Genomic DNA, 18,996 nt, shown 5'->3' with positions numbered 1-18,996 from the left:
TCCCTTCATCCACAGAACCAGTAATCTCATCATAAAAGGCGATTAGATTAGTCAGGCATGACCTTCCCTTGGTGAATCCATGCTGGCTGTTCCTGATCACTTTCCTCTCATGCAAGTGCTTCAGGATTGATTCTTTGAGGACCTGCTCCATGATTTTTCCAGGGACTGAGGTGAGGCTGACTGGCCTGTAGTTCCCAGCATCCTCCTTCTTCCCTTTTTTAAAGATTGGCACTACATTAGCCTTTTTCCAGTCATCCAGGACTTCCCCGGTTCGCCACGAGTTTTCAAAGATAATGGCCAATGGCTCTGCAATCACAGCCGCCAATTCCTTCAGCACTCTCGGATGCAACTCGTCCGGCCCCATGGACTTGTGCATATCCAGCTTTTCTAAATAGTCCCTAACCACCTCTATCTCCACAGAGGGCTGGCCATCTCTTCCCCATTTTGTGATGCCCAGCGCAGCAGTCTGGGAGCTGACCTTGTTAGTGAAAACAGAGGCAAAAAAAGCATTGAGTACATTAGCTTTTTCCACATCCTCTGTCACTAGGTTGCCTCCCTCATTCAGTAAGGGGCCCACACATTCCTTGGCTTTCTTCTTGTTGCCAACATACCTGAAGAAACCCTTCTTGTTACTCTTGACATCTCTGGCTAGCTGCAGCTCCAGGTGCGATTTGGCCCTCCTGATATCATTCCTACATGCCCGAGCAATATTTTTATACTCTTCCCTGGTCATATGTCCAACCTTCCACTTCTTGTAAGCTTCTTTTTTATGTTTAAGATCCGCTAGGATTTCACCATTAAGCCAAGCTGGTCGCCTGCCATATTTACTATTCTTTCGACTCATTGGGATGGTTTGTCCCTGTAACCTCAACAGGGATTCCTTGAAATACAGCCAGCTCTCCTGGACTCCTTTCCCCTTCATGTTAGTCCCCCAGGGGATCCTGGCCATCCGTTCCCTGAGGGAGTCAAAGTCTGCTTTCCTGAAGTCCAGGGTCCAGGGTCCGTATCCTGCTGCTTACCTTTGTTCCCTGCGTCAGGATCCTGAACTCAACCAACTCATGGTCACTGCCTCCCAGATTTGCAGCTGCGGGAGGGTAAAGAGGGAGATTAGTCTTTAAAAAACAGGCATTTTAGAGAACAATGGGTAGACTCTTTCACGGTGAACCAAGCTGTTAACATTACATAGCACATGTGCTTTCTTTACAAGGTCATATTTTGCCTCTTATATCGAGGGCCTGCCGGTTTGGTGTGAGAGATCACACACACAGGGCTGGCAGGCAACAGAATTCGGCTTGCAGGCAGACATGGTAAGCCACAGTCTTTTGGCTTCTTTAACCTTCCTAACATGTGGGAATGGTTTCAAACAGCAGTGCCCTCATTTCATATACCAAGCACCCATTGGGTTGGCCCTTTAAAATGGGTTGGCCATTTAAAAGGAGGGGCTGCGGTTTTCGGGTTAATGTGCAGCACCAACCCAACTAACCCCCCTCCCCCACACACCCCCCCCCAATGCTCTGGGATGATCGCTTCACCCCTCCCCCCACCACATGGCTAACAGCAGGGATGATTTCTGTTCAGCCACAGGCAAACAGCCCAGCAGGAACGGCCACCTCTGAAGGTCCCCTTAATAAAATTCCCCTATTTCAACCAGGTGACCATGAATGATATCACTCTCCTGAGGATAAGACAGAGAGATAAAGAACAGATGTTGCTTGAATGTCAGCAAACACTGGGACCATATGCTGCCATGCTTTGTTATGCAATGATTTCAGACTACGTGCTGCTGGCTGCCGTGGTAAAGTGTCCTACCATGGAGGACAGAATAAGGCTGCCCTTCCCAGAAAGCTTTTGCAAAGGCTTTGGGAGTACATCCAGGAGAGCTTCATTGAGATGTACCTGGAGGATTTCCGCTCCATCCCCGTACATGTTAACAGACTTTTCCAGTAGCTGTACTGGCCGCAAATGCATCCCAAGACTTCAGGGCAAACTGGTCATTAAACACGCTTGCTTTTAAACCATGTATTATATTTACAAAGGTACACTCACCAGAGCTCCCTTCTCCACCTTCTAGGTCCAGGAGCCTGACTTCGGTGGGTTGGGAGGGTACTAGATCTGGGGTGAAAAACAGTTCCTGGCTATCGGGGAAAATGGTTTCTCCGCTTGCTTGCTGTGCTTCAATCTCCTCCTCCTCATCTTCCTCATCCCCAAAATCCGCATCCCTGTTGTGTGAGAGTCCATTGATGGAGTCCACGCGCAGGACTGGGGTAGTTGTAGGGACATCCCCTAGAAGGGCATGCAGCTCATCATAGAGGCGACATGTCTGGGGCTCTGACCCGGAGTGGCCGTTTGCCTCTCTGGTTCTTTGGTAGGCTTGCCTGAGCTCCTTAAGTTTCACACGGCACTGCTGCGGATCCCTGTTATAGCCTCTGTCCTTCATGCCATTGGAGATTTTCAAATATTTTGGCATTTCGTCTTTTCGAACGGAGTTCTGATAGCATGGATTCGTCTCCCCATACAGCGATCAGATCCAGTACCTCCCGTTTGGTCCATGCTGGAGCTCTTTTGAGATTCTGGGACTGCATGGTCACCTGTGCTGATCAGCTCGCCATGCTGGCCAAACAGGAAATTAAATTTAAAAGTTCACAGGGCTTTTCCTGTCTACCTGGCCAGTGCATCTGAGTTGAGAGTGCTGTCCAGAGCGGTCACAATGGAGCACTCTGGGATAGCTCCCAGAGGCCAATACCGTCGAATTGCGTCGACACTACCCCAAATTGGACCCAGCAAGGTCGATTTCAGCGCTAATCCACTCGTTGAGGAGGAGTACAAAAACTGGTTTTCAGAGCCCTTAAAGTCAGGAAAAATGGCTTCATAGTGTGGAAGGGTGCAAGGCTAAACTGATCTAACGCTGCTAAATCTGACCTAAACTCGTAGTGTAGACCAGGGATAAGAGGAAAGGTCATCTCCAGTCTCAAACAGAGAATTTATTAGCAGTCATCTCTGACAGTAAAAGAAGCTGTAATTAATATACCCAGCTGTCTAAAATCCGAATGTATAAAAACTCAAAATCATCCACAATCTTTTTTCCAGTTAAATACACCCCATTCTCCACATGGCAATGACTACTTGGATAAAAAATAAGTGGCATTTGTGACATCAGATCACCAGTTTACATCATGCTTTTAGAATGAAACAACAAAAACCTTTTCAAAAACAATTTTTCCTTGTATATTTTTAGGAAATTTAATGCTAGTGAATGTTCTAGATTGACATCCCTAGTTACCTGATGCTCTTGGTGGAAACTAGAGCTCATCAGAAAGTGGAAAGTGGAAATGAGGAAAGTAACTTTTTCCTCATTTAGCAACAACATCCCAAGTTTTGCACAAGCACTAATTAAAAACTAAGTTAAACATTCCTTATTACAGTTTCCCCAATACACACTCGCCTAAAATACTCTCCCAGGCTGTTACAACACCAACCCCCACAACTGTTGCATAGAATCACACTAGCACACAGTAGTTCTTGTGCTACAGTTAGGCCTTTCGCCAATCACAGAGGTTCAGCACATGCCAGAGCAGCGAAAGTTTCCTCATGTGCGCTGCCAGTGTGCATCTACTCTGGTTCGTGGTAGAAATGGAGGGTTGTTTCAGTTTCCATGTCCATTCAGTCCTTGGCCCCTTTTAGGAGGCTGCCAGTAAGTGCCAGTTGTGGTAATGGCATATGATCTGGACAACAGTCCATTAGAAAATGCACTGAAACCACCAACTTGTGTCACAGAGATTACTAAGTAGATTGAGTGCTAGTGACTGGCTCCATAACCTATTACCTCTTCTCTGAGTTTGCTGTCTTTAAAAGTTTGCTCAAATATTAAGTAGCATTTTTTTTTTAAATTGATAAACCTGCCATGGTGGAAGGTAGAAACAGCTTTATCATCTCTGACACTGTGCTTCCACACTGCTAGCATAACAAAATGCTGGAAAATAACCATAATCTGTCTGTGTCTACAACCAACAGGATTCTTGCAGTATCCACTTTATTATGTATATTGATTTAGAGTTGGTAAACAATACAGATATTTACAATACAACTGCATAACATACTAACCAGAAAATGCAATCAACAAATTTACTATGCTCACAGTCACTAAACATTTTATATTTAAATCAATAAGAATAGGTTGTCAAGAGGAGCATTTAAACTATTGTACCCTAACATTTATTATTTCATAATGTCACATTTCAGTTTCCACCACTAATACAACTCACAATTTATTTTCTGCGAGAAGTGTTTCTCCTGGAAATGTAAGGAACCTGCGCTGAATGAAACAAGTGCTACATTCTTTGAAATACAATAAATGAGGGCATGGAAAGCTGGAATGGGTAAGAGCCTTCCACTTTCCTGGACTGGACTCGACTCTTCTTGAACTGCTTTTGCTTCATTTTTAAATGATAATCTGTCAGGGAGATTCAGAAGGGGCCTATATTCTAAAGCCTGTGGTTTTCAGCCACAAAAACAGATTTTATTGAATAAACCCATATAATTCCACAGCTGCCAAGTGATGTGGTTTTAATGACTTAGTAGCTTGCTGGGCTAAATGTGCGATTACAGTGTTAAGACCATTGCCATACTAGTTTCAAAGCTCTGGTATTTTTGAGCATTACAGTGACAGGGGCTCTTTACGAGAATGTATAGTTGGACTCATAACACTAAAAACGTCTGAATTACAAGTGGAGGGAAGAAAACAAACGTAGTACCAGCAAAATGTTTTTAAAGTTTCTAAACTATATTCTGCTAACATATGGCATATGAAGAATACTTTGGGGAGGGGGTGATATAAAAGGTCTTTCTGATGCTCTTGAAATGACCTACATAATAAATAGTAATGATAACATTTGGCATCTAGTGGTTACCTTTGAAAATAAACCACAAACGTGTACTAAAAGGCCACACGTTTATGCCCCCAAACACTTGTATTCAATATTCCTTTCCCTCCACTCACAGTACATTCTTAGGGTAGGTGGTGTGTTCTCCTCTCTTGCTGGAAACCGCATAGCACATTTTATGTGCTACCATATGAACACCTTTCATCTGAAGATCTCAGTGCTTCATGGAAGATCCTTATCCTTTATGGCTTTGTCACTTAAGTGCAAGACAGCCATCTCAAACACCATGAACATATCATGCACATATGCAATATTTCTATTTTTTGATTTCCTACCTGATAGTGGGGATAAAGCTGTTCAATAACACTGCTGTGCCTACAAAATCTCTTCCATCTAAGCATGTGTAAATATTTACTCTGGACAAGATGAGTAATTCTGTCTGTAAAAAACTTTAATGAAACCAAAAATAAACAAAGTGTCACACTTGAGCAAATGGTAACAATTTAACATTATGGGGAACTAAAGTAGAATTGAGAATAACATAAGTGGGAGAAATAGTCAGTCCCTTAGTATCCCTGTTCTGCCACCCATCCTCACACTGAGAGATAACTTTCTCTACAAGTAGTCCTAGTAAAGAAAATGGTTCTACTCATTAGTAAGCAGTGGTGCAAGTAGAGCGGTACCCTCCAATACGCAGTATCAGCAAGAGATTTTTAGTGGGTATGGGATACCGGAAAGATTTGGGAAGGGGGGCGCTGCACTCTGCTCCTTAAAGGAGCAGAAAGCGGCAAGGCTTTGTTTAAGTTTGTTAGCATATGTATAGTGCTGTTACATTGGTCAGGAGTCCTCATGAGGGGAGGGGACGAAAGGTGTTTAAACAGTGTTTTCGATTCTGTTTCTCCCCATTGTTCTGAATTATCCATGACATCCATACTGCATCACATCAAGTCCAAATCATTAGTGGAATGTCTCTGCTTGCACTGACCAGAGGATGTTTGGAGTCTGATGTCAGCCTAGTTCCTCAGCCTGACAGGAATCAGGTGTTGTCCCCAGTGTACACATAATTCTTCTTTGCAGCCAAACTAGTCTAACATGCATTTTGTTAACTGGAACTGGAGCAGCAAAACAAAGAAAACAAATACCTCATTTTCCAGCTTTGTTCATGAGAGAACTATAAGGGAAGATTACAATGCCGGACACTGACAGCCTTAAACCAGCCAGCTGCCACAAGAATCTGCCTAGAACTTTGCTGAAAATATGTTCCTCATCTTAGCAACGGAGCTAAGTCTTATCACACATTTGCTCGTTTTTATTCGAATGAAGCTCCTTCTGATCTGACAGCTCAGGCATTGTCAGTTTCATCCAGAACAATTTACAAACTTGGATCCTAATCCTGTAAACCCTTAATCATTTGATCAATCCCATTGAAGACAATGGGACTATTTGCATGACTATGGATCACTTTTGTGGGCCGGTAAGAGTTTCAGGAGTCTGTTCCTATAAAGGAAGTTGAATCCCCCATTGAAATGCAATGTTTGAATACAATACCATACAGCAGTTTATGACACAGTTCTACTTAAAATTTGTCTTTTAGTAAGTCATACGTATGCTGAAATGGCTCCTCACTCAAATCCCATATTCCATATAAACAGACCGAATACTACATATCTGGGGGGAAAGTGAGTAGTTAAGCATGCTGATCATTGTATATACAAAGTGGGATGTCAGAGGGGATGGGGAGAGCATGGGAGCCTTGGGCTGGGGCTGGGGAGGAGTCACATGATGTCCCCTTGTGTCCCTCCCATGAGTGCAGTACCGGCAAGAAATGATTTCTATTTGCACCACTGTTAGTAAGGTACTAATCAGCAAGAGGAAGGCAGCAGAATCTGTCCCACTAGGATTAGCAACTAAAAGAAAAAAAAGCTTAAGAACAAAGGCTACAGAAACAGATGCGGGCACACAGTAGTACAGGAATGTTGTTCCAGCCCATCCCAGCTGACTTTGATCCCTTTTCAGATTCCAAACCAAGTAGTACAAGAGGTTCCTTATTATCCCAGGAAATGCTTTAAGCACATCCATTTTCAAGATGGCTCTTAGAACACAATTTTGTTTAATCCTTGCTTTGAGTCATAACTCAGTCACCATCATGCTAGGACATACATGTTGAAACATTGTCCAAGTCTTTGAGTAGCAAATAGAAAAGTTACCTGGTGCAGTAACAGAGGTAAGCTTTCTGCTGTATTCTCTCTTTTCAGACAGCTCTCTAGCTCCCTCTGCATGACATCAGCCTGAACAACAAGAGGTTTTGCCTCAGCTACCTGCAAGCACAGGTAATTAGACATCAAGCAACCTTTGTGGGCAAATACAGATACTCAGGAAAAATGCTATGCTGCGTTCATGTTTTGTAATAGGCAAAACCACCCCTCCCCCCACAAAAGTCTAGGCAGAAGGCTAATTTTTCACAATCTGGAATACAAAATGATTGATTTTAAATAAAGAAAACCTATCGTTATGGGCTTCATCCTGTAGCCGTTGAAGCCAGTGGGAATGATCACATGGGCAACGGCTACAGGATTGGGCCAAAAATTATCAGTATCACAAGAACAGCTGTTGTAGAAAAAATAAAGGGTTGTGTTGTTTCACTACTATACAAACAATTATATTAGTACTCTATCCCCGTGCTCCTTATTGTCAAAAATGGAGACAGTTACACTTTTGTTCATTTAAAAAAAAAAAAAACCCACCTTTAACTGAAGTTAGTTCTCAGTTACTGTTTAGAATATATTTAAAGGTGACTTTTTTCATGCTAGTATAGTCTTCAGTTACCTGTAAACCTTTCTTTAGTATCACCTCCCTTTCTTTTCTGAAATACGACGCGTCCTTTGGTATCGGAACAGAGCTATAGAAAGATTATCCAAAAGAATATTACAGACAGATAGAAAACAATGCAGTGTCAGTTAATTAATATATTCCTTTGTCATAATTTGAAAGGCCCAGTACAATTCAAGTGGTATAAATCAATGGTAAATATTATCCACAGTAAATATCCCTTTTTTAAGGCAGAAAAGTTTAAAAAATTAGAGAGAGAGAGAGAGACAGACCGTGTGTACACCTGGGCAGGGCTTGCAAGCCCTACTCAATTAAAATCCTCACTGAAATAAATAAAGGCTTTGCCTGAGTGACGCCTGAAAGACAGGACCCAGTATTTATTGACACTGAAGACCAAGGCTGTAAAAAGGATAAGAACCAAATCTCTCTCTCTCACACACACACAACCTATGTAGATATATTTAAAAATTTTACACACTAAAAACTATTGTAAATATTAAATATTTATACTACTAAATAAAAATGAATGTGTATGTTTTAAATACCAACCAAGTGCCCACTCCTCACTTGAGTATGAGCTGCAGAATCACATCCAAAAGCAATGTATAGGAAACCATAGTAGAACACTTAAAGACACCCCTCTTCAATGAAAGAAGTGAGAGGATTAATTAAAGCTGCAGGGAGATTTTAAATTTTGTTTTGGGATTTAAAACATAGAACGGCACTGAATTTCCAAAAAGAGTTTAGAATTAGCTTTCCCATACAACACAGTGAGTCAGTAGCAGAGCCAGGACTAAAAGAAAGAGTCAAGGTTCCTGGTTCCTAGGTCTGTGTCCAAGCCTCTAGATCACTAGGCATGTAGGATTTCTAACAAGAGGAAACAAAAGTGCGTGAAACAGACACTTATAAAATACATAATTGACATAATTGGTCCTCTTTTCCTCATTCACCAAGAGGTTTTCTTTACCTGTAAGATCTATCTGGTGTTCCCTGAAGTACCCCATTGTCTTCTATTTCTGTCTTCAGCTCTGCCAGTTGAGCAGCTAGTTCTTTTTCCAACTGCTGGACTCTCTTAGTGGAAGAGATCTTGTAAAATTCATCCATATTGTAAACCTCAGTGCTTTAAGTCTACAAGCAAAGTACAGTATAGAATATGACAAGCCTAGAGACAGGGTTTTTCCCCTCACGAGCACATTACATTAACTACATGCACAGAGATTTTCTTATATTTCCAAAGACTGAGGTTTAAAAATAAAAAAAAAACTCCACAGAGATCACAGGTTGTATGTGCTGCATATGAGATGACCATCAGGACATATATTATAATGAACATTGTGAATTTTCTTCTGGTGTGGGAAACACCAGATCCACTTGAATTTCTAAAGAAATCCCGTATTAGAAATAATTTCTATTCCTGACTCTGGAATTACACTCTTTGCATTCTTGCATTTTGGGATTTATTGAGTAAGTCTCATGGAGTTTAATCACATTGCTGCTGAGTGACCTTGGGCAAGTCACTTTCCCCTCTCTGGGCCTCAGTTTCCCGATCTGTAAAATGGAGGGATACTGATACTGGCCTCTTTTGTAAAATGCTTTGAAAGGAAAAGCTCATCGAGGGCTGAGGTGAAGCTTGGGGTTTTTGCTAAACAATCAAAATTGATAATGCAAAGTCACTTGGTGTGACACAGTCCCTCCAAAATCAATCTCTGCTCTCCAGCTGTACTATAGACGTTCAGGCAAAAACTGTTCAACTCTGATAACAAGTACACAAATTAGTAATAAGTAACAATAACCAGCATCTTATTCACACCGTATAAGATTATGGAACCAATTTTAATTTCCTGAAAACATATCATGCATTTGTTACATTGCTACTGAACAGTAACACACACATATATATATATAAGCAACCAAACGTCCACATTCTATAAGGGGATATAGAGTGTGGAATTAAATAACAACCTGGACTTTGAGTATTATTTGTATTGTGATAGCACCTACAGGCCAGGACCCTAATATGCTAGGCATGGTACAAATATATAACAAAAAGAAGGTCCCTGCCCAAAAGAGCTAACAACCTAAAGCCCCAATCCTGCAAACATTTACTCACATGAAGTCAATGATACTATTCTAAAGTAAAGTTAAGCACATGCACAAGTGTTTTCAGAACTGGGGCCCAAATTTAAGACAAGATACAACAGACTGATGTGACAAACAGACAAGGAATGCAAGGGAACAAGTAAGACAGTTATGAACAATGCCTTACCACTATCAAGTGTTTTTGATGCATCACACCATGGGGGAGTTTTAAGGGACAGACCCAAAGTCCACTGAAGTCAGTGGGAAGACTCCTACTGATTTCATTGGGCTTTGGATCAGGCCCTACAGGAGGACAATGTAGTCTCCTTGTGGATTCCCCAGATGTGGGTGAACTGATGAAAATAGAACTTTTAATCTGAAATAAGAACATATGCTCCCATATATCTAGTTTCTTATTTTGCTGCCATAAAGTTATCACAATTCTGTATGGTACTTATGTTGGGAAGCAAATGTTTCTCAGTAAATCTTTCAGTCCACACAAACATCTGTAGTTAGTTACATTAGTAAGTATCCAAGTCTTGATGGGATCCTGCCTTGCTATTTTTCTAAAAGTGTTTTTGCCAGTTTCTATTCCCAGAACACAGTGGATTTATTGAGATGTCTAATGGCCAACCCCTACTTATGCTGGGAAGAAGATTGTAACATATCTTTTCAAACTGAATTCCTTTTCTACGGAGACAAAAAAATATTTCCAGCAGGTTTAAGTAACAGAGTATTACTGGTTTCAGAGTAGCAGCCGTGTTAGTCTGTATTCGCAAAAAGAAAAGGAGTACTTGTGGCACCTTAGAGACTAACCAATTTATTTGAGCATAAGCTTTCGTGAGCTACAGCTCACTTCATTGGATGCATCGGAGTATTACTGTTTAACGTGTGCTAGTATATTTGATTAAAACCAGAAACGTAAACAGTTGTTGGATACAATTTACTTTTCTAGGTATCCCATTATATTGTTTGGCCTGTATCCTTTGTCCTGCTTTCACAGAATCATAGAATATCAGGGTTGGAAGGGACCTCAGGAGGTCATCTAGTCCAACTCCCTGCTCAAAGCAGGATGAATCCCCAATTCATTTGCCCCAGATCCCTAAATGGCCCCCTCAAGGACTGAACTCACAACCCTGGGTTTAGCAGGCTAATGCGCAAACCACTGAGCTATCCCTCCCCCAACTGAGCTATCCCAGTTGTAAACTATTGCCCTCGATTAGAGCACTAATCAGTTCTCTTGTCATTGATCATTTTATGCAAGACCAATTTGTATAACCCAGTGTAAGGGGTGATTACTCTCCTTTGGGATGGGTCATTGTAACACTTGTCTGCTGCCTCTGTAATAATATTCAAAATGCGAATGAACATAAAAAGTTAAATGTCCTTTGCATTTGAAACTATTTTCTTTCTTCTATGTATGATTTAAAAGGACTTGTAAGAGATTCCAGACCAAGCCCTCACTAAGCCAAACTTGCTGCTTGAGTAAAACAATCGGTTTGAAAACTCTCCTACATATTAATCATTTACAGAATTCAAGACTGGGATTCACAAAGGAGTCTAGGGAATTAGGTATCTAAATCCCGTTGAAATTGAACTCCAAACTCTCATAATAGGCCCTGATCCTGAAAACACTTAGGCACGTGATTAACTTTACTACTATGAGTAGTTCCACGGATATCAATGGAACGACTCATGCTAGTAAATTTAAGTACATGCCTATATGTTTGCAGGCACAGGGCCTTGGGCTCCTTTAAAAATCCCATCACAAGTAGTTAACAACTGCTTCCAATTGTAAATTTTCTAAATAAAAAATAATTTAGCTAGTCTCCCCACTCCAGGCAATGCTGAGATACTATTCCAAAACAAACTCTTGCAGTTGCTGCTTTTTAGGAATGCATTTTTCATTTCTATATTTTTTTCCTCTAGCTAAGGAAACTTTGAGGTTTACATTTTATTATCTATACTTTACCTCTTTTTAATGCATATTACAGTACATCAGTTCTGTTTTACTCTAAGAAAGGAAACCCATGTTGAAAAATTTAAACAGTTCCTGAGAACAAATAATAGTGAGACATTCATGTTAAAAATTGGTTGAACTGTTTGATGCTGAAATATAAAACATGCATAAAAGTTTTTGAAAAAAGAAAAGGAGTACTTGTGGCACCTTAGAGACTAACCAATTTATTTGAGCATGAGCTTTCGTGAGCTACAGCTCACTTCATCATGAAAGCTCATGCTCAAATAAATTGGTTAGTCTCTAAGGTGCCACAAGTACTCCTTTTCTTTTTGCGAATACAGACTAACACGGCTATTACTCTGAAAAGTTTTTGATTAAATAAATTTAAAAAAACTGTTTTATGATCAACTCACCTCTTCTCTCCAAAATCTCATCTAGACTCCAAACTGAACACGTTTGACATAAAATTAAGTAAAGATCTCAAGTAACTACCTCTCTGTCATGAACCATTTGTACCTGGTTTCCTATTCCATCTCCTCCCACTCCACAGAGACAGGCAATCTGAGCGGTGTGTAGTAACCTATTTATGTCGATTAAATATTTTATTACACATTTGCTATGCCATTCAAAAGTTGGCCCTTCCTCCATTCTGTAAACAGAACCACAGCACAAAAATCTCCATTGCCAGCTTCAGAGCCATACAATATCTGTCTAACTCCCCCGAAGTTGCTGTCTGTCAGCCGCTGCTACCAATCAACCCTTGCAGTGAGCGAAGCGTTCCGATCCTCTCCCTGCAGCAGTAACACACAACAACAGTCTGTCCCCCGCTTCCTAGAGTTAACAACAGAATCAAAATCAGGGCGCAGAGGAAGCAGCTGATACATTCGCAACTTTCCCAGCGCCTGGACAGGCCCAGGTGTAACCATAGCAACCCCAGTACACTGAAGGTTCTAAGGGGCGGGGAAGCCCAGCAGAAGGATCTTCCTGGGCTTCCAGACAGGAGCTGCAATTGCCTTTGATAGTCTCTGGCTCTGAAGGTGCAGGGACTCCCTGGCTTCTGGTGCTGTCATTGTGCAAATACGTTCACCTGGTACTTACACACAGGGGGGGAAACTCTGGTTGTTTCTTGTCTAGAGTTAACAGCAGTCGGCCTATGGTTTATTGCTTAGGTGTAGGATCCCCTGCCCTCTTGCGAGAGCTGACTGCAACCCTTTGGGCTACCTGGGACATGATATGGCCCTTAAGTGTTTAAAACTTTTTGAAAATAGGCTGCTGTGTCTGGACTAGGTACAGGGGTTCCCATAGTAGCAATGTTGGCTCTGCTAGCAACTCACTGTGTGGTAACCTTGGACTACCCCTTGTACCTTAGTTTTCCTATCATAGAATATCAAGGTTGGAAGGGACCTCAGGAGGTCATCTAGTTCAACCCCCTGCTCAAAGCAGGACCAATCCCCAATTTTTGCCCCAGATCCCTAAATGGCCCACTCAAGAACTGAACTCACAACCCTAGGGTTAGCAGGCCAATGCCCAAACCACTGATCTACCCCTCCCCTCCTTCTGAGATGTTTGTCTACTTCATAGGGATAGCAGGAAATCAGATGGTTTAAGATAAGAGGGGCTCCTAAGGTGAAATATGAACCTAAAATCAGAGCAGGCTCTTTGCAACTGCAGAATATTGCTTCTACCTCTAGCAATGCTGACTTCAGTGTATAGAAATAGGTTTCCTTTCTTCACCCAAGTCCCATCTGTACTAGGAAAATAATTAAAATGCCTTTTTAAACACTAATGTAGACAGGATTTGATATCCTTAAAAATAAAACCATGTTATCGGATCATGATCAATCCTTGGGGTCAATTTGAGGCTACCCCTACCAGTAAACATGTCTTTAAAAGGTGTGTATGCTAGTGTTTAAAATTGTGTTGGGGAACACATTCTAAAACACAACCTATTTTTCTAGTCCAGACATGCTCCATAAGAGAAATTCTAGATTCAGCCTCTGGCACAATTTAGAGGGAAACAGACCAGAAATAAACGTTAATTAAACTTGCTGGTCTCCCACCAGTCACCAAAGCTTTAAAACAATTCACTAAGTTTATAAAAGACTCCCAGTTAGTCAACTTTTTAAAAAATTAATAAATTGTAGTGAATCTGTAGACAATACGGCTCATACATGACAAAACATATGCAGTCTTCTTTCACCACTGGGAAGGTCACTAAGCACAACCCATTAGTCCAAAAGTGCTTATTAACTTTATTCCACAACAGTGCAGTGTTGTCATCTTCTGATTAAAGACCCTCTTCTGACAACACCAACTGCAAATCCCTGGAAACAGAGTTTGGCTCTACTTTTTGCAAGGCCCTATCTGCAAAAAGATTTGTGGGGACCACCCAGCTCTCTTCACACTGGAGATCAGTAGCAGAACTTCACTGAACTGCCACAACACAACAATGTTTTATTCTGGTGTATGTAGACTTATAAAATTACCCTTAATTAACATGAGTTGCAGAACTAGAATTTTGAGCTGTAATTGGACAAACCCTTCCCCTTGCTACACTCCAGATAGTATCAATGCTTATAGCCAGCAGGTTGGGCGTAGACAAGAATTCCCAGGAGAAAAAAAAAAATCTCTGTGTACTCCACGGATCTGGGAGTAGAAAAGGAAGCCATCTTTACAGCAGCTTCTATTCCTTTCCTACCATGAAGCTGCTGAAGCTTCCAGCAGGCGTGGCTAATATGCCTTTGTGTGAAAGTAAAAGGCTATTGCTCCTAGTTAATTTCATGGTGGTGGTTTTTTTGTTTGGTGATTTTATTGTTAGCTTGTTTTTAATAGGAGGTTTATTTATGCTCTTACAAAGGCACTATTTCCTTGGAAGCTTCTCATGTTGAGAATTAAGGGTCTACCTTGACAAGTTCCTTCCTTTACCTACTTCTGTTTTTAACACCGAACCACTGATTTATCCTCTTCAAAATGTTAGGGTATAGCTATATTTTGTTAGCATTACCATCTCTCCCTATCTACTCCTTGGAAGGAAAAAAGTGGTGCAGAGACAGATAGCACTAAATCAGGGATTTATTGCATCAAGGTGATTATAATATCAAATCTGTATAATTAGCTTGTGCATTCTGCCATATTTACATGAGGGGAAAGAGGAAGTAACCCTGGAGTACACAAGGGGACCTAGGCATTGCAGCACTCAGCATTACTGTGCCTAACTTTTAGGTACCTAGAAAAGTCACAAGAACAACACTGTGATCCACCACATTGAATTAGGCACCCAAGGCCCTTTATATAGCGAATGAGGAGAGATAGGCACCTAAAAATGCAATCCACTGAGCCAAGCAACTAGGTAGGCAGTCACCGAGGCCAGTCAAATGGAGATGTGGATCAAAAGGGTGTATCATAAGCCTCATCCCTCCCCTCAGAGATAGATGCCTAAATCCAGGCAGCAGGGAGACGCCCATCTCTGCTTGTGATCCATGAATGGAAAGTTGCTGCGTGGCATCAGGCATCTTAGGCACTTTTTGCAGGAATGAATTAAGCACCTGCCTCTCTCCACAATCTCTCCTGTTGAAGCTGTTCCACTAGTGGATAAATAATGAAAGATTAAGAAAGAATCATTCAAGTAGGGGGACCAGACCAAGGTCTCCCATTTCTTAGGTAGGTGCCCTAACAACTGAGCCAGAGAAACATGCTAACCTCCTCTAGCCCAATAACTGGCCCTCTCCAGACAAAGTATAAAAGAACCATTGGGCCAGAGTGCAAGAGAGACAGTCTGTGGCCCAGCAGATAGAGCATCCACTTGGGGGGGTGGGAGACCCCGGTTCAAATCAATCTAGAGAACAGGAAAAACACTGCGTTCCACCAAGCAGTGGGGAATTAATTAGGTCAGCCAGGGGAGGCAGTATGGTGACTCCCAACCCCCACACACAAGTGCTTATGCCAATCTATAGCTCCACTGAAGCGCTAACAAGCGCCTCACGTTGACAGCACAAGACAAAATAACTTTCTGAGATGTACATTATCTTAAGAAATGTGTTTGAAAGACATACTCATGAGACACCCCTGGACCTCTCAAAACCTACCACTTCACTTGCCCATTAAACTCCCCGCTGTACAGCATGCACAAAGCTCAGCTGCCACCAGGTTTCTGCACACACAGGATGCAAATACCCTATATGGCGAGTTTAAAATTTCCCCTTCAATAATAGTGGAGGGACGTGATCTCACACTCAGGGAGATGGGCAGAGTAGACAAGGGGATGGGGAGCCAAGATGAGTTGTCACATACGAAGGCCAGTGGTCTCACAGATACCGTTGACTACTCCTAGGAAGTAGTCCGTGGGAAGGCAGCAGTCCCATGGAACTCTGTTTTCCTTGTGGTTGGCTTGGTAAGTCAATGTATTTGTGAACAACTGATTACGGCCTCCAGGAACTGGTCTAGGACCCTGGAGGCTGTAGACTTGCTGATGGCAGTAGTCTGTGCAGCAATCCGCTGAAAGGATCCTGATGCCTGTATCCCCAGAGTGGTGCTGATCCAGTGGCGACCGATAGTGGCTGCCTCCTGTGTACAGTTGTGGAGAGGTTCTCATGAAGAATGTTACAAAGATGTTGGAGAGTGTCTGGGCCCAGCACATAGTACCAGATGCAGGCCCATTGAGAGATCCCCATGAAACTGTGGTGGGATTGGTAAATTCACCGGGTTGGCTGTGGTGGATAGCCTCAGCCGAGGGCTCAAGGTTGGCCTTGGCCTGAGACTGGTGGTTGGGTTGGACTGCCTCTGCCCCTGTTCTTCCTCCTCTTGCTGCCATAACTGGTGCTGCAACATGAAAATACTGTTTATCATGCTGGACCTTGCTCCCTGGCATCCCACTACCCTGCCTAGGAGCAGCTCAGCTGCCCCCCATGTCTCCCTTCTTGCTTCCTAGCCTTTTCCCAGCCCTCTCCCCGCTTCCCTTCCTTGGTTATCTGTGGTTCCCCTTCCCTACCCTAAGCCGTCTCTAATTTGTGCCCCACTAGAGGCCCCATTAGCTACCCTCTGATGTGTTAACCCAATACCTATCCCTGTCCACCTACACCTAGCACTAGCTGACTGCTGTCTCTCTAACAGATCTTGCTTCTCTCTCTCTCCCCCCTCCCCTTCTGTCACGCTCAAAACCTTGCTCACGCTCACATTCTGCCCCCTGCGCTGCATGGGCTGGTAAAAGCCAGGTACTAGCTGGTCTTGGAGCACACCTACCGGATCAGGCCCAAAATGAGAGAGAGGTATTCCTCTGCCTAGCTTCCCGATTCATAGATCGCAGTTGGGGTTAAGCAAGCAGTAGGCACCCAGCTGCCTAATGCAGGCCAGCAGTGTACATGCTCTGTACTTGGTTGCCTAGGAACTTTTACAATGGAAATGTAGGCACTGAGTCAGTTTAGGCACCTCACAGCTGAGTGGGAGTTTTATTCATCACAGTGGTGCTATGTATGCAAACTTAGGCAACAAAGTTGCTTTGTAGATCACACCCTAAGTACTAAATATTAGAAGTAGAGTGTACCTCTGTTGTACTAACAGCAGCAAGCAGCTGAGTCTGAAAACTCCACAGCTGTAGTGGATTGGGTCATTCATTACATATTTGAGTACAGACAAGGGTTCTAGGCCAGGTACACACAATGGCTTCAGCCATCTTTATACATGTTTCCACTACACGGGTTTATTACACGATTTAGGCAGGCTCTGTTAACAGAGTTCTAGGCTAGGCATCTACTTAGGTTTTTAAGGATTGGTCCCTTCCATGTATCCAGCCAAAATGATTTTAGCAATATTTATATTAAAAACATGGCTGTAGCAGCAGTATAAAATGGTGCCTTATTAGCATTAATTATAATTAGGCAGCATTAAAGAGTCAGATATGGTGGATTTTTTTTCTTTGTTTTAATAAAAAGAACCCACACTATATTTAATAAAAAGAACACACACAATACAGGACATTTAAACCCTATGACTGGCAAATGTGTCTAATACAAGCCATTGCACTTTCAGAAAAAGTACTTCGTAGACAGAAGACCTTTTTGCTCTATCACTGCAAGTGACTTATCGCCAAACTCCCTCTGCAAAACAAGCAATCTTCAACATCAGTCCATGAATGCAGGCACTAAAGTTTATGTCCTAGATAATTTTACATTACAAAATTAGTAAGTGCACGTTCATGACAGACATGGTACTTGTCTGCATTAAATTGTAAGAACCCAAGTATTCAGTCCTCACAAAAGGAAGACTCCACTTACTCCACTGGGAATTTTGGCCCTGTTAGGGCTGCAGAAGCAGGCTTTAAGTATCTCCTTAGAGCATGGAGGAAATGTGATAATCCTGAGTTTCTGACCTACATTAAAGCAGTTTTCCTTTCCTCCTCTACTTCATAATTAATTATTTTTCAGAGTGTTTGCATGTACATTGATGAGGAGGAAAGTGGGTAAAAAAAAAAACAGATTGCATTTCTTATATATTTCAAAAGATAGTTTTTAATTTTGTAAGTTAAAGAAATTGGGACACTTCATGAAACAGTTAAAACAGATATTACAAAACATGTATAGCTACAGGGAAAGTGAGTAACCCAAACCTAAGTTTCAACTGAAATTTACTATTCGGTTAGAAAATATTTAGACATGGCATAAATGAAATATTAAACATTTAATTCTGTCTAATATTTGTTAAATCCAAACCTATGAAGACGTGTCAGACTTTTTTTTTTGGCATGCCAGTAAGAGGCACTACCTATATAAATATGTAAAACTATTGTTCCCACACAATATCATCTTTTTTCAGTGTTGACTGAAGTTTCTGCACATTTTTTAATAGCTGAAGCGAGCTTTTGCTTTTCTGCACAGGACAGGATTTTGATGCTCTTCCGCTTGAAGTAACTGGAATTTCTCTTGTTCCTTTTAGGTCATCAGATTTTGGTAGGACATGAGCTGACTGTCTCTTCAATTTCTGAGCTTTTAGCTTTAATTTGTGGACCTAAAAATGAAGATATATGCATGAAAGTTTTAATGCTCAGAAAGGATATTGGCTAGAGACCCAGGCACCACTTAAGAGCAACAATCTCAAACACCAACTATAAATGAAAAAAAGAGAGGAGAGAGAGAGAGAGTTTAGCTTTCCATCACATCAGATCACTCTCCAGTCAACCCCTGTACTCTACCCCTGACAAGAAGAGTAAGGCAAGTCGACGGGAGAGTTTCTCCCATTGACCTCCCGCAGTAACTT

General features: G+C 41.9%; 2 protein-coding genes across 5 annotated transcripts in view; both read right to left on the bottom strand.

Annotated features, from left to right (window-relative positions):
- Positions 1-947: 947 nt before the first annotated feature.
- LOC144930380 (uncharacterized) lies at positions 948-2,499 on the bottom strand. The gene is made up of 2 exons (XM_078851937.1): positions 2,047-2,499; positions 948-1,084 (listed from the first exon to the last, which is right to left on the bottom strand). Exons 1-2 carry the CDS (start codon positions 2,465-2,467, stop codon positions 966-968), a joined length of 540 nt encoding a protein of 179 aa, XP_078708063.1. The 5' UTR covers positions 2,468-2,499; the 3' UTR covers positions 948-965.
- Positions 2,500-4,944: 2,445 nt separating this feature from the next.
- The window catches only part of CEP57L1 (centrosomal protein 57 like 1), a 51,209-nt gene continuing 37,157 nt past the window's right edge, over positions 4,945-18,996 (bottom strand). For 3 of the 4 annotated variants that reach the window (XM_073336981.1, XM_073336980.1, XM_073336984.1), the window contains one exon: positions 18,281-18,747. In XM_073336981.1, coding sequence (XP_073193082.1) covers positions 18,523-18,747 — 225 coding nt within the window. In that variant the 3' untranslated portion in view covers positions 18,281-18,522. Of the gene's footprint in view, positions 5,330-7,087; positions 7,199-7,706; positions 7,780-8,676; positions 8,838-18,280; positions 18,748-18,996 lie in introns of those variants that run through there. The other variant, XR_013635558.1, reaches the window with a different exon arrangement.

This window comes from Lepidochelys kempii, chromosome 3 (assembly GCF_965140285.1).
Source record: "Lepidochelys kempii isolate rLepKem1 chromosome 3, rLepKem1.hap1, whole genome shotgun sequence".
NCBI lineage: Eukaryota > Metazoa > Chordata > Testudines > Cheloniidae > Lepidochelys > Lepidochelys kempii.
The sequence above is the reverse complement of the archived record's forward strand: the minus strand, read 5'-3'. Positions and strand labels throughout refer to the sequence as shown.

What these genes read in the sequence shown, in the direction of transcription:
- LOC144930380 (XM_078851937.1), bottom strand. Translation starts at nt 2,467, where the DNA reads ATGCCAAAATATTTGAAAATCTCCAATGGCATGAAGGACAGAGGCTAT. An exon ending in AGGTGGAGAAGGGAGCTCTG is followed by an intron (nt 1,085 to 2,046) that starts GTGAGTGTACCT and finishes ACCCTCCCGCAG; the next exon opens with CTGCAAATCTGGGAGGCAGT.